The sequence below is a fragment of the Diadema antillarum genome, unplaced genomic scaffold (genome assembly GCF_040938485.1).
Source record: "Diadema antillarum isolate AM-2024a unplaced genomic scaffold, OU_Dant_1.0 seq00000481_RagTag, whole genome shotgun sequence".
NCBI lineage: Eukaryota > Metazoa > Echinodermata > Echinoidea > Diadematoida > Diadematidae > Diadema > Diadema antillarum.
The window spans coordinates 2,861,037-2,874,109 of record NW_027271445.1 but is presented as its reverse complement, the minus strand read 5'-3'; the positions used below and the strand labels follow the sequence as shown (position 1 = coordinate 2,874,109).

The following is a 13,073-nucleotide window of genomic DNA, read 5'->3' as shown; positions in this document are numbered from 1 at the left end:
ATACGTCGCTTAGAAACATCAGACACACATACAACACACACTCCCACACGCATACAGCACACACTCCCCCCCCCCCACACACACACACACAACAGACACACACACACTCACAACAAACACACACATACGCACACACACGTACACACCAAACCACATTTTTTTTTTCAAATTCCAACACACATACATACACACGCACACACACACAACACACAGTGTGTTTTGTGTGTGTGTGTAGGAATTTGAAAACAAAAATGTGGTTTGGTGTGTACATGTGTGTGCGTATGTGTGTGGGTGTGTGTGGGATTGTGTGTTGTATGCGTGTGGGAGTGTGTGTTGTATGTGTGTCTGATGTTTCTAAGTGACATTTATTATGTGAAATCAGTACTCCCATACCAAAGAGCATACACTGTACCTTTCTGCAATCTATTATGTAGTATGAATGCATGAATGCCTGTTTGGCAATTTTGGCTTCATGTTTAAGGCACATATTTTTCACATTAGAGCAAGTCCTTTTTTCATCAAAACACGTATACTGTGTTGAGAATATATCTCTCTTATAAAATCCGGAGGCATATGGACAAATATTGATTTTCCTTAAAATTAGAATGATTTTTCCAACCCAACCCCATCTTCGAAACTGTACTTTACGTGTATTACTATAGGAACTTCCGGGTTCAGTCTTCTGGTAGTCGACCTCTTTGAAAATGGCGGCGGGTCGTTCAATTGGGCCCGCTTCTGTATGCGAGCGCGCGCTCTATAGAACCTCTTTGGGCAGCAGCAAAGAGATTATAATCTCTTTGGGCAGCAGACACAGCTGAGCAGACAGCACTGCACACGCGCGCGGATGCATTGCCACTATCCGTGCACATGCATGGGGGGGGGGGGGGGGGGCAGGCGTGAACACCGCAGTAATGGCGCCATAATACACAAACAGCCTCTCAGAATCGGTCTCTGATTAGAATACTGCCTGTCAATGATTTTCTGGGGAATTTTGATGTCATGCAGTCAAATGTCATGTATCGAGGATTAAAATGCTGCAACGTATTCCCAACAAGTTGATCTTAAAACCAATTTATCCATCCAAATTGTAATATCAGTTCAATGTACATGGGTGTCACCAGGGGGGGGGGTGCGTTGGGTGCGAACGCACCCCCCTTCAGACTCTAAAAAAAAAAAGAAAAAAGAAAAAAAAAAAGGGTCTGCGAGCGACCGAAACGCCGGACGCTAAATAGTTATTCTTTTTTATGTATTTCTTTTTTTTTTAAATTTTGCACCAGGGGAAAAAAAAAAATCGTGGGCAAAAACAATTCGCACCCCTGTAAAATTTAAATTCGAAAGTCGCATTTTGAGAGCACTACACCAACGAACTTAAACATTGTTCTTCAATGAATAAAAGGTCGTGATTGGTTGCCTTAAAAAAGAAATGGAGTCACAACAGTCTTATTCGCTTTGATCCAATGCTTGAAGCACTCAAACATATTTGAAGTAGGGTTCCTATAGGCCTAGGGCCCTATGTGTCAAACCGGATATGCCGCTTAGATGTTCACTCACGTCTCGTCACCAGGCATCATCACCAGGCACTTTCCAAGAAAGATATGTCTTTGTGATGGTAATTACTTTTCGCTATCCCTACTTATAAACGATGGGAGGTATAAGACAATGGTAAAGGCACGGGGTTGCGTGAATAGAAATTGCTCAAATATTAATGAAATAGATATCAAAAATTACTCGACTGTACGTGTCTGTCTATAAAAGAACTATAGGCACTTACTTGAAGATTATACCATATCAGTTTCGAATTTGCGGAAATAAGGAGAAAAGTAATAAAACTGGCTTTCCATGAGACTAAAATTTCAAAAACTTCCACAAAGCTCAGGTTTACACTTTTGCACATATATTGCATATATTTAACGCCGGACGCTGAATAATTATTCTTTGTTATTTATTTCTTTTTATTTTGCACCAGGGACAAAAAAAAAAAAAAAATGTGGGCAAAAACAATTCGCACCTCTGGTTCTGGCAGCACTGATTTTATACATACTAGTTTTCTATACAGCGTTTACTATTTAGATATATTTTGGACATCCTTTCCCCCGCTTGGTCACTTCGACGCCACCTCGCTGGTCATACCTCCCCCAGTCACGAACATAAACCGAAACCCTTGACTACCAGTGGCGGATCCAGGTGGAGGGGCGCACCGGGCGCCCCCCCCCCCCTCCTTGATTTCGACAGCGAAAAGCGAAAAATTATAGCGACAAAGACAGTTTTTTTACTGTAAAATGTCAAAATTTTTAAGCTCGCTCGCTCCGCTCACTCGCATTTAATCGTAATACCATTCTCCTGAAGTTGCTGCCAGTAATTGCCGGAAGTTTTGCCCGGTGACCCCCCTTAATTTCGAAAGCTAAAAAGATATACTGAGTAGCTTCAAAAGGCAGTTTTTGGACTGTCACATGTCAAAATTTTCAAGCTCACTCGCATCTAATCTTTATGCAGTTATCCTGATGTTTATAACTGCCAGTAATTGTCTGCAGTTGCGCCCGGTGCGTCCCCCTCCCCCTTAATATCCAAAGGGAAAAAAATGATAACTACAAACGGCAGTTTTTGGACTGTAAAATGTCAAAATTTCAAGCTCGCTCTCTTCGCTCGCTCGCTCGCATTGAATCGTTATGCAATTCACCTGATTTTGCTGCCAGTAATTGCCAGCAGTTGCCCTGTGCTCTCCAATACCCTCCCCTCTTTAATTTCCAAAGCGAAAAAAATATGGCTAAGAAAGGCAGTTTCTGGACTGTAAAATGAAAAAAAATTTAAGCTCGCTCTCTTTGCTCGCTCGCATTTAGTCGCTATGCAATTCATCTGATGTAATTGCCGGCAGTTCCGCCCGGTGCGCAGCCCTCCCCTTAATTTCCAAAGCGAATAAATATGGCCAAGCACGGCAGTTTTTTGAACTGTAAAATGTCAAAATTTTCAATTTCTCCTCGCTCTGCTCATAATACCATTCTCCTGAAGTTACTGCCAGTGTAATTGCCGGCAGTTCTGCCCGGTGCGCCCCCCCCCCCTTAATTTCGAAAGCTAAAAAAAAGTATATTGAGTAGCTTCAAAAGGCAGTTTTTGGACTGTAAAATGTCAAAATTTTCAAGCTCGCTCGCATTCAATCTTTATGCAGTTCTCCTGATGTTACTGTCACTAATTGTCTGCAGCTGCGCCCGATGCGAATACATATGTCAAAAAACGGCAGTTTTCGGACTGTAAAATGTCAAAATTTTCAAGCTCACTCGCTCCGCTCGCTCGCATTGAAAGGAGACCTCCGGATGATTTTCAGATTTTTACATTTGAACAAGTATAAATTAGTTCTACTGAGGACAGAGTTTCAGAATTTGTGATAATTGGGATGAAGAATAAGAATATTTTCAAAATTTAGAACAAATTGCAATGAGCAAGGATGATGACATGGCAGAATCACCATAAGAATGCATGAGTTGGGGCTCAAGGAAGCAGAACAAAAGAAGAAGGCATGCATAGATTATACACAGGTGAACTCGCAAGCAAGCGGTATTGTAATGAAATTACACTGCTACATTTCTGAAATATGTGAACCTCCTATGTCATCATCCTTGTTCAGTGTAATTTGTTTAAGGTTTTTCAAAGTATTGTTTCTCTGCTCAAGAACTACGATAAATTCCATAAATCTATACATGGAGTTGTCAATTTATGTACTACATGATGTGAAATTATGAAAATCGTCTGGAATGTCCCTTTAATCATAATACCATTCTCCTGAAGTTGCTGCCAGTAATTGCCGGCAGTTATGTCCGGTGCGCCCCCTTAATTTCGAAAGCTAAAAAGATTATACTGAGTAGCTTCAAAAGGCAGTTTGGGGACTGTCATATGTCAAAATTTTCAAGCTCGCTAGCATTTAATCTTTATGCAGTTCTCCTGATGCTACTGCCAGTAATTGCTTGCAGTTTCGCTCGGTGCGCCCCCCCCCCCCTAATTTCCAAAGCGAATATGGCCAAGAACGGCAGTTTTTGGACTGTAAAATGTCAAAATGTTCAAGCTCGCTCGCTCCGCTCCGCTCGCATTTAATCGTAATACCATTCTCCTGAATTTGCTGCCAGTAATTGCCAGCAGTTCTGCCCGGTGCGCCCCCCCCCCCCTTAACTTCGAAAGCAAAAAATAAAATACTGAGTATAGCTTCAAAAGGCAGTTTTTGGACTGTAAAATGTAAAAAAATTCAAGTTAACTCTCTTCGCTCGCTTTCATTTCATCTTCATGCCATTCACATGATGTTATTGCCAGTAATTGCCAGCAGTTGCCCCCAGTGCCCCCCCCTAATTTTCAAAGCAAAAACAAACAAACAAACAAACAAACAAACAAAAATATGGCTACAAACGGCAGTTTTTGGACTGTAGAATGTCAACATTTTAAAGCTCGCTCGCTGCGCTCACTCGCATGTAATCGTCATGGCATTCTCCCGATATCACTGCCAGTAATCTGTCGTTACACGTGCACCGTCATTCCATGATCCATTTACTAGTATATAGGGGAACAACCCCCTCCCACAGCCTCCTCCCCCCCCCCCCCCCCTTGCTCGTTCCGCTTGCTCGGGTTTAGTCGCGTCCATGACATCGGTGTAAGAATTATTTCGAGAAGTTTATTTAAATTATACCATTTATAGGTACATATTATTGTTCAATAACAAATTAGTTCAAAATGTACTGATACCTTAAACAAGTAGGACTGTTTCACGTCGATAAAACACACAAAAACCTGCTTGTATCAAATTGCACCATTTAAAACATCAAAATGCAAAAAGTTCTCACCGTGGGAGGAGGGGGGAGGGTGGACAACAGGCACTTTCACATCCTTTTCATACCCCCTTCCTCGTATACTAACGCCCCCCCCCCCCCCCCCCCCCCCGCCAAGATGTAATTCCAGCTACGCCGGTGTCCTTTCCCCGCTTGGTTTCCCTAAAAAAAAAAAGAAAAAAAAAAGAAAAAAAAAACAGTAACAGGGATTGAGAGCTTCATATATTCCAAATGTCTGTTCAAAAAATTTCGTTACATTAGAGTCAAAACGCACCCCCTTGAAAAAAAGCTGGTGACGCCCCTAATGTACTGAGTGGCCCTCATTTATACAAGCTTTTTTTTTTTTTTTTTTACGTATGTCCCTCTTTTCCATTAACGCAATTATTTTGAATAATTATTAGTTTCATTAAACGCTTTAAATGCATTAAACCATAAAGTTAGCGATACTCTCCTTGTGAATTATGTACTTCTTCTGCTCTCTTTGCTAAAATGGTATCCTGGATTACGACAGAAGGGAGATGTTGTTTTCATCAAACCTTATTAAAAAAAAAGCACTTGACATCTGTGGCTTGGAATGCAAAAGTTCCTAAAATACATGCTCCATTCTTTTCATAAGCACTGCATGTTCTCATGTATTTATGTTACATCCCATATACATACTTCCTATTCAAAACTTTTTTTTCAGTCCTTTCATCAAAAACTGTAGCCGCGGCCGGAGGCATTTGTTTTCGGGTTGACCGTCCGTCCGTAATATTGTGTTTGGACAGCATAACTTGAGAACCGTTTGAGATATACTAATGAAATTAGGCATACATGACTGGACGAAGTTGTGCCTATCTAAAATACTATTTATTGTATGCCAATGCTCAATGTCAAAGATCAAAGATAAAAAGGTGAAAGGTCAAGTTTTAATGCTCTAAATGTCACTATTTCCTCATATCTATGCAAGAGCCAAATGCGTTGTCTTCAAACCTTGAATAAACATGTATTACACCATTATTACACAATGTATTACACAATTATATTATCTAGAGAAAATTATGAGGTGGAAAGTCCAAAGGTCAACCGAAAAGCTAAAATTTCACTCTTTTCTCAATATCTCGGTTATGCTTCCAAGTATTTTCAGGGAACTTAATACATATGCATGTGCAAATTGATTTTGTGAAGCGCACGTGAACTTGTTAAGTATCTCAATGTGCTCCGTTGTAAATCAACCTCATTCCGTTACGATTTAATGTTTTTATATTGACTACCGATTCTGTAGACGAGGTCTCCGATAGACAAAATATGATCTCGAGCCAATTTATCTACAACCCCGTATATCAAACCGGGTGTGCACAATAAACGTTTTAACATTGTTTGATTTAAACATGTAGTATATTATGTTCTCCGTATACATTATAACATGTACCTGAGTCGAATACAAGTGAGTAGGGTATAGGCGTAGTGCAGTGCAGTGCCAAGTCACACAGCTAGGTGATAATATATTTGTGAGCATCATGACACAGTTATGTAAAGCAGAGGTATAGTTTATGTCCTAATACATATAGCAAGTATTCTTTTGCTGAAGTGCATACATAATAATTATCCTGTACATCAAAAATAATACTAATAGTAATATCAATAATAATGATAAGAATAATAATAATAATAGTGATAGTAATGACAATAATAATATTAGTAATGATAATAATAATACTAATAATGAGATCAATGATAATAGAAATAATGAACAACACACATACAATGTAAATATATATATTCGTATTGTGTATCAAAAAGGTCCATACCCTCTAACATGGCCATGACGGCGATAATTTGGTCAATTCCACAAACGTTAACCCATTATTCATTTTTCTCTCGTCATATTCAAGACATGGTTGTCACTGCGAACTGTGTGTTGAATATGAACAAAGAAAATGGACTGTGTGTGTTGGCCTTTTTCTCCTTTTATTGCCAACATGATGAGCATATATATATATTTGTGTTTTATTTTTTTTTTTGAGAATCCTTCCGTACACACTGGTTTTAAAGGGTGGGCATCGAAAAAAGTCTAAGTAGGTCCTGCCCTGTGGGTATTAATGTGCCATGATATCTTTGAATGGTTTTAGTATAAGATCAAAATCTGAGCACAAACCGTAGACAAGCAGAGTGAATGACAAACGTTTATTTGAATCACCGGGTGAGCTGAATTTGTTTCGACACTTAGTACAAAATACATCTTACTGTTTTCAACCCAGGAACTGATCACTTGCTTAATCAGGATATAATCCATGATTTCACTGGTTATCATATCGATAACAGATAACAATTACAAATGAAAGCAAATGTAAATTTCCAGTCACTTCAAAATGCGTTGGCCTTTCTTTTTTTTTTTTCATTACGCTCCTTGTGAATAATTTGCAAGCATACTTTTACCTGTACTGGTATCCAGGAATGGGACAGAGAGTACATTGTCTTCATTTCGTCCTCTTCAAACCTTCATCCATGAATAATATTATTGGATCTAATGTTTGTCCCTTGAAATGCGTGCACGTACTTGTGTAAGGTATATTCCAGCGTTATTCGTATCATGTACTATTTTCCGTAATGCATTCTTGCTAATTAAACTCTATTTTGATTGTTGTTATTTTCTTTTTTTTTTCTAAACAGATTCAAGATCTGGAGTTGTCTCTCAGCAAAGAGCAAGAGGATTTAAAACATCAGTCCTCAGGAGGAGGTGGCTTGGCCCGATGGGTGTGTACTATGCCAAGTCTTCGGAAGTTCAAATTGTCGTGCCTCTACTTGCCCGATGGTTTCTTCTCAACAGCCATTGCCTTATCATCATCCTGTCAGGTATGTAATCTTCGTCCTTTGCTGTTTGGGTCATAGAAGACCATGCGTGAAAACTGATTAGGCAAATCATGATTTGCTTGAAAGATGAAATGATTTATATATATATATATATATTTCTATTTCTGGCAGTTTGACAACATTTTGACATAACTAAGGTTATTTGTAACTAGTCTTCCTCATCTGTAAACCCTTGGTAAGGGTACTTCTGTTGAAATGAATGTTTTACTCTGAACTGAATACAATAAAAAAGAACGAGATCTGACACCTTTTGCCTTCTTGGAAGTCGAGACGACGATATTTCACATCTTCCGTTTTTTTGTTTTTTTTGTTGTTTTTTTTCTTGAAACAAATTTTATTTTTGTCTCTCTCTCTCTCTCTCTCTCTCCGTCTCTCATACCTCTCTTACCGCCATGATTAACTGCTATCTCATCGTTTACGAGCGACCATTCTTGACCCAAATAATATTAAATGGAACGTTCGTACTATTGTTTCAGATCACATTATTAGTTTGAGGAGATAGTCTATACGAACATGGAATTAACAGAATAAACGTACTCTCCTATACTTGAACCACTGGCTGTGCTCACCATCCGTATATTGTTTAATTGATCTTTTTATGTGAACCATTATTTTTTTTTAGTACGGAAATAAAGCAAACAAACAAACAAACAAACAAACAGTCATTGACAATATTCCAATCTTAGCACACACGTTTTATATAAAAGTGGATTGAATTACTAAATTTGTGGTGGATGTCTTAATATACTACATTGTATTACTAGGAATATTGTCCAGTCACAAACTGCAAGTGGTATCGTGGAATAGGGCAGGGAGCAGATTTTGGTATAATAGACATCGTTTGACCTTCTTACCATGACTAAAATATATGTAAACCATCAGGACATTTCCCAGGCTTCTCTATTTACAAATCAATTATTGGTCTCATGCACGTACAAATGTATCCAGTCCTTCAGAAGAATTGGTTTTTGTTTTTGTTTTTGTTCTTTGACTCCTTGTTTTTCAACAGATTCGGGATCTGGTGTTTGATTTACGCAGATATTCTAAATCTCATGACGGTTCTCAATATCAATCATCGCTTGGAGGAGACTTGGTGCGATGTGTGTGTGCCTTGCCAAATCTTACGAAGTTCAGTCTGTTGTGTCCCTACTTGACCGATGATTTCCTCTCAGCAGCCGCCACCTCAGCATCATCCTGTCAGGTATGTAATCTTTAATTATTGAACCAATTGCTTATGGTGTGTAACATTGCCCCTCTTTTGTCAATTGACTGACAATGTATCATTTGCTTTTCCTTTGTTTGTTTGTTTTTTGTAGTACAATATTTCCCGAGAAATCTACATATGCCAGTCCTAGATTCTAATTCATTTTTTGTTGATTGTTTGTGAACAAAGTCTATTCAATCATTCTCGTCATTTCCAACTCGATTTAATAGCGAGCGATCATTTTCGTCAAATTTCCTTCAAATTCATCTCATATCTTTCCTGTTGTGATTTCTTTGGTTATTTGATTTTTCAGTTTTCCACATCAATGAGTTACAACACACATCCACTCATAAAAAACCCCCATACACACACACATACACAAACACACCCTAATCATAGTACATACGGAGACAAACATAATGAACTCTTACATAAGCGAAAACAGTGACCCATGATTTCGAGGCACATCATATTATGATAAAAGACAATTCACATGTGTAGAGTTTAAGCCCCTTTGATTGATAATGAATTTAGTATATTGAAAAACACTGCACTTTTCTGCTGTTTTCTATGTATGAGCGAAAATAAATACGAGAAATACGACAGTTTCCAGGAAAAGAAAAAACAGTGCAACTCGTTTATCATCTGAACAACGCCCGTCTTGAATCTGTTGAATTCGTGAAGTACTTGGGTGTAACTATCACTTCTGATTTGAAGTGGACCCAACACATCAACAATATACTGTCAATAAAGCCAATACCGTCCTTGTATTTCTAAAACGCAATTTTCTCTTAAAATCGGCTGTTGTCAAAGCAACAGCTTACAAAACATTGGTTCGACCAATTGAAGATTGTGCTTCCTCTGTTTGGGATCCGTTTTCCGAGAACCTAATCCACAAAGTGGAGATGGTCCCTAGAAGAGCTGCGAGATTCACTTTGAAACGCTACCAAAATACCTCAAGTGTCACTATAATGCTGCAAAGGCTTGATTGGACCACTCTGGAACAGGCTAACAATTATGCACAAAATACACAATAAGCTTACTCATCTTCCGGCACAGGACTATAATATCACAAGGTTACCCAGTTGACAAGAGTTGACACCCAACCACATTCCTATCCTATACCACACTCGAAAACTGAATCACATCGCCATTCGTTCTTTCCGATAACAGTAAGGAGCTGGAATTCTCTGTCCTTGAAAACCGCTGCAGCGCCATCTGTGGGAGCATTCCGTAACCGGCTAACGGTTCATCACACTGGCTAGTCTGTCTTTGTTCTCCATAATGTGTGCTTGTAAATATCTTTAAATGAACAGTATTATAATGTAAATAACACAGTCTGCAAGAATCTTCATCTTTTGAAAGAGGCAGACTTAAACCAAGAGAAGAAAAAGAAGGAGAAGACATGATTAAAATTTGTCTGTAAATTGTTTTCAATGGTTTGATCTTGTGTATTAGGATTGGAATCTATACACATGTACATAGATAATGATGAAAACAAATATGTTTTTATTGGACAACATCCATAGCAGCCCGCAGGCTGAATTGCAGACATTTTACGAGAGTGAGTGTGAGAACATTGAGGTAAAAGGAAAAAAAAAGATACATACAAAAGAAAAAGACACACACAAAAAAAAATATCAGGGTTAAATATTGCACAATGAAAGAAATTTTTTATCATTAATAATGACCATGTCATGTATATCCACATGTGTATCTATTCCAAATTATTATACTAGATAACAAAAACATACAAAAGATTAAACAAATCAAATCAAACCTACGCCAATAATGAAATCAGATGCTTAAACTCATTTTGCTCGTTGCACATAATGCACGTAAAATGACCATGAAAGCTGCAAGACCAAGTGTGAAGCTGGGGAGAAGAGAGAGTGTGTGTGGAGAGGGAGATACTAGTAGGGAGAGAGAGAGGGAGAGAGAGAGAGAGGGGGGGGGGAAGAAGGGAGAGAGAGAAAGGAAAAGAGGGAGACGGGGAGAGAGAAAAGTAGGGAGAAGTGTTTCAAAACTAAATTGACACCTGAAACAAACTTCCGAATTACATATCTTTAATTATTACGCTGAGAATATTTCTTTACAATTCGTTTACACTATAATCCAAATTGCAATAACATTAATAAGATGAATATAATCATATGTAACCATTTATCATAAAATGTCGTTAGAAATATGCGAAAAGTTTGTGATTACTGAAGAATAAGCATCCATCCCGCATTTATAAATCGGATTATATTATATGAAAAATACATCACAGTACCATATGTGACCCTGCACCTCAAAACAAACAAAAAGTCGCCAGACATGAATTTTTAGTTAAGACCATATTCTGAAAGAGCAGACTTTAAGCTTTAAAATGATGTATAACTCAAATCAAACGGACTCTCCTAACCTATCTAGATATTGGGAAGAAAACACAAACTCAGGAAAAGTGGGAACTGAGAAAAGAGGCTCTGAAGTACAGTGTCTATTCAAGCGCTTAATCTTTACCAAACCGTGCAGGCTGTGCGATGAATGGGACAAAAAAAAACAGGAAGTAAACCACCAGAGTAACAACAATGAAAGGATTATCAGATTAAACTGAAATTAAGTATGCCTCATTAACACATTCTGTCCATAATTAATGCCAACTTTCAAAGCAGTAGCACTATCCTTTCAAAAGTTATTAGAGTTGAACGTGAAGAGTGTGGACAAGGTTTTTCAGAAATGAAAAAGGGATTCTAAAGACACACCTAATCACATTATTCTACCACAAATGTTAGAGATAAACTGCTAAAAAAACAGACTTTCCTGCCCGTTTTATGATACCAAATTTTAGCATAATGTAAAAGAAGACCCGCTCTTTCAGAAAATATGAAAAAGTCAAGTTCGGATAGGTTGACCCATTTCACTTATTTTCAGTCCTCACGCAAAATCAGTGTGTGCGACTTTATGTTCGTTTTGAGGTGCACGGTCACATATCGTCGCTGGGGCGACAAGACCTTGTATCTCAAATTTTGGTATAAATGACTTTCTCAGACTATTGGTCAGACAATTAGTCAAGCGACGTCCCGTTCAACTTTCAGCTGCCCCACCCCCAAATTAAGGTCACCATGGCATGCCAAAGGAAACACACACACACACACACACACACACACACACACACACACACACACACACACAAATCCAACTGTATGTGGGTGCCTCGGCCACCGTGACCCTTTTCCCAAACATTTGACATTGCATATAAAATATTTCTACGTTATCTGATCCGGCCACCCCAATCACGACATACTTTGATTAAGACGTAATACATGTGGAGAAATGATTGCATTGGAGATTGTGATTTTTAGAATGCTTGATAATAATTCTAGAGTCTTACAAAAAAAAATAGAGCCTCTTCAACTCACGCGAAATCAAATTCATATGATATTTTAGTCATTTTATATAATGCACGTAATGCCCGTCTAGGTTGTAGAACATAGTATGTAACTGGAGAAAAGAGAGAGAGAGAGAGGGAGAGATAAAAAGAAAGTGAGTGGGTGAGTGAGGGGGGGGGGGGGAGGGTGGGAGAGAGAAAGGTTTAGGAAGTGGCAAAAAGGAGGTGTAATCAGGATATACAAAAACGTATTAAGAACTGAAACAAACAAGTTTCAGCTTAGATTTGATTCAAGGCATAAAATTATCAGAAATTATCACACTCACTGGTATACAATAACCGAAAGATATGTTGCATAATAATTGATATTTAGTCTTCACATTGTGTTATATTGAAAATTTATCACATTACGGTAATTGTAAAATAAAAAATCATATGAAATTCTTTTAGTATTCAACCTTATCAACCTGCAACTTATCAATCTGAAAAAAATATTCAAATGTCTCTGAATTATATACCTTTAGTGTGAGTTATAATATGAACACAGAACAATAATACAATTACCTGTACAATACAAGTACCACTTGAAAACTTTAAAACAACCAATCTCAAGCTGAATTTACTTGTTAATTAAGGCATTTACACTGCTCCTGTAACGTTCATTCGGGCACTTGATCTCCCTGAGTTTGTTGCTATGACTTAGGGCTCTGTAGCTGCTCTGTGTCGGCGGGAACCAGTCTGGAAATCTCGCATAGAGAGTAGAGTGAGGCAGCGAACCTCAGACACAACTGATCTCTTCTATCACAGAGTGAAGTGATATTGCACATCACACAGGCCT

The 13,073-nt window shown here is 38.3% G+C and overlaps 1 protein-coding gene across 1 annotated transcript in view; it reads left to right on the top strand.

Moving 5' to 3' along the window:
- Positions 1 to 13,073, top strand: part of LOC139733546 (uncharacterized) — a 93,185-nt gene that overhangs the window by 74,595 nt on the left and 5,517 nt on the right. Inside the window, exons 4-5 of the mRNA XM_071644352.1 lie at positions 7,458 to 7,640; positions 8,668 to 8,859. Coding sequence (XP_071500453.1) covers positions 7,458 to 7,640; positions 8,668 to 8,859 — 375 coding nt within the window. The remainder of the gene's footprint in view (positions 1 to 7,457; positions 7,641 to 8,667; positions 8,860 to 13,073) is intronic.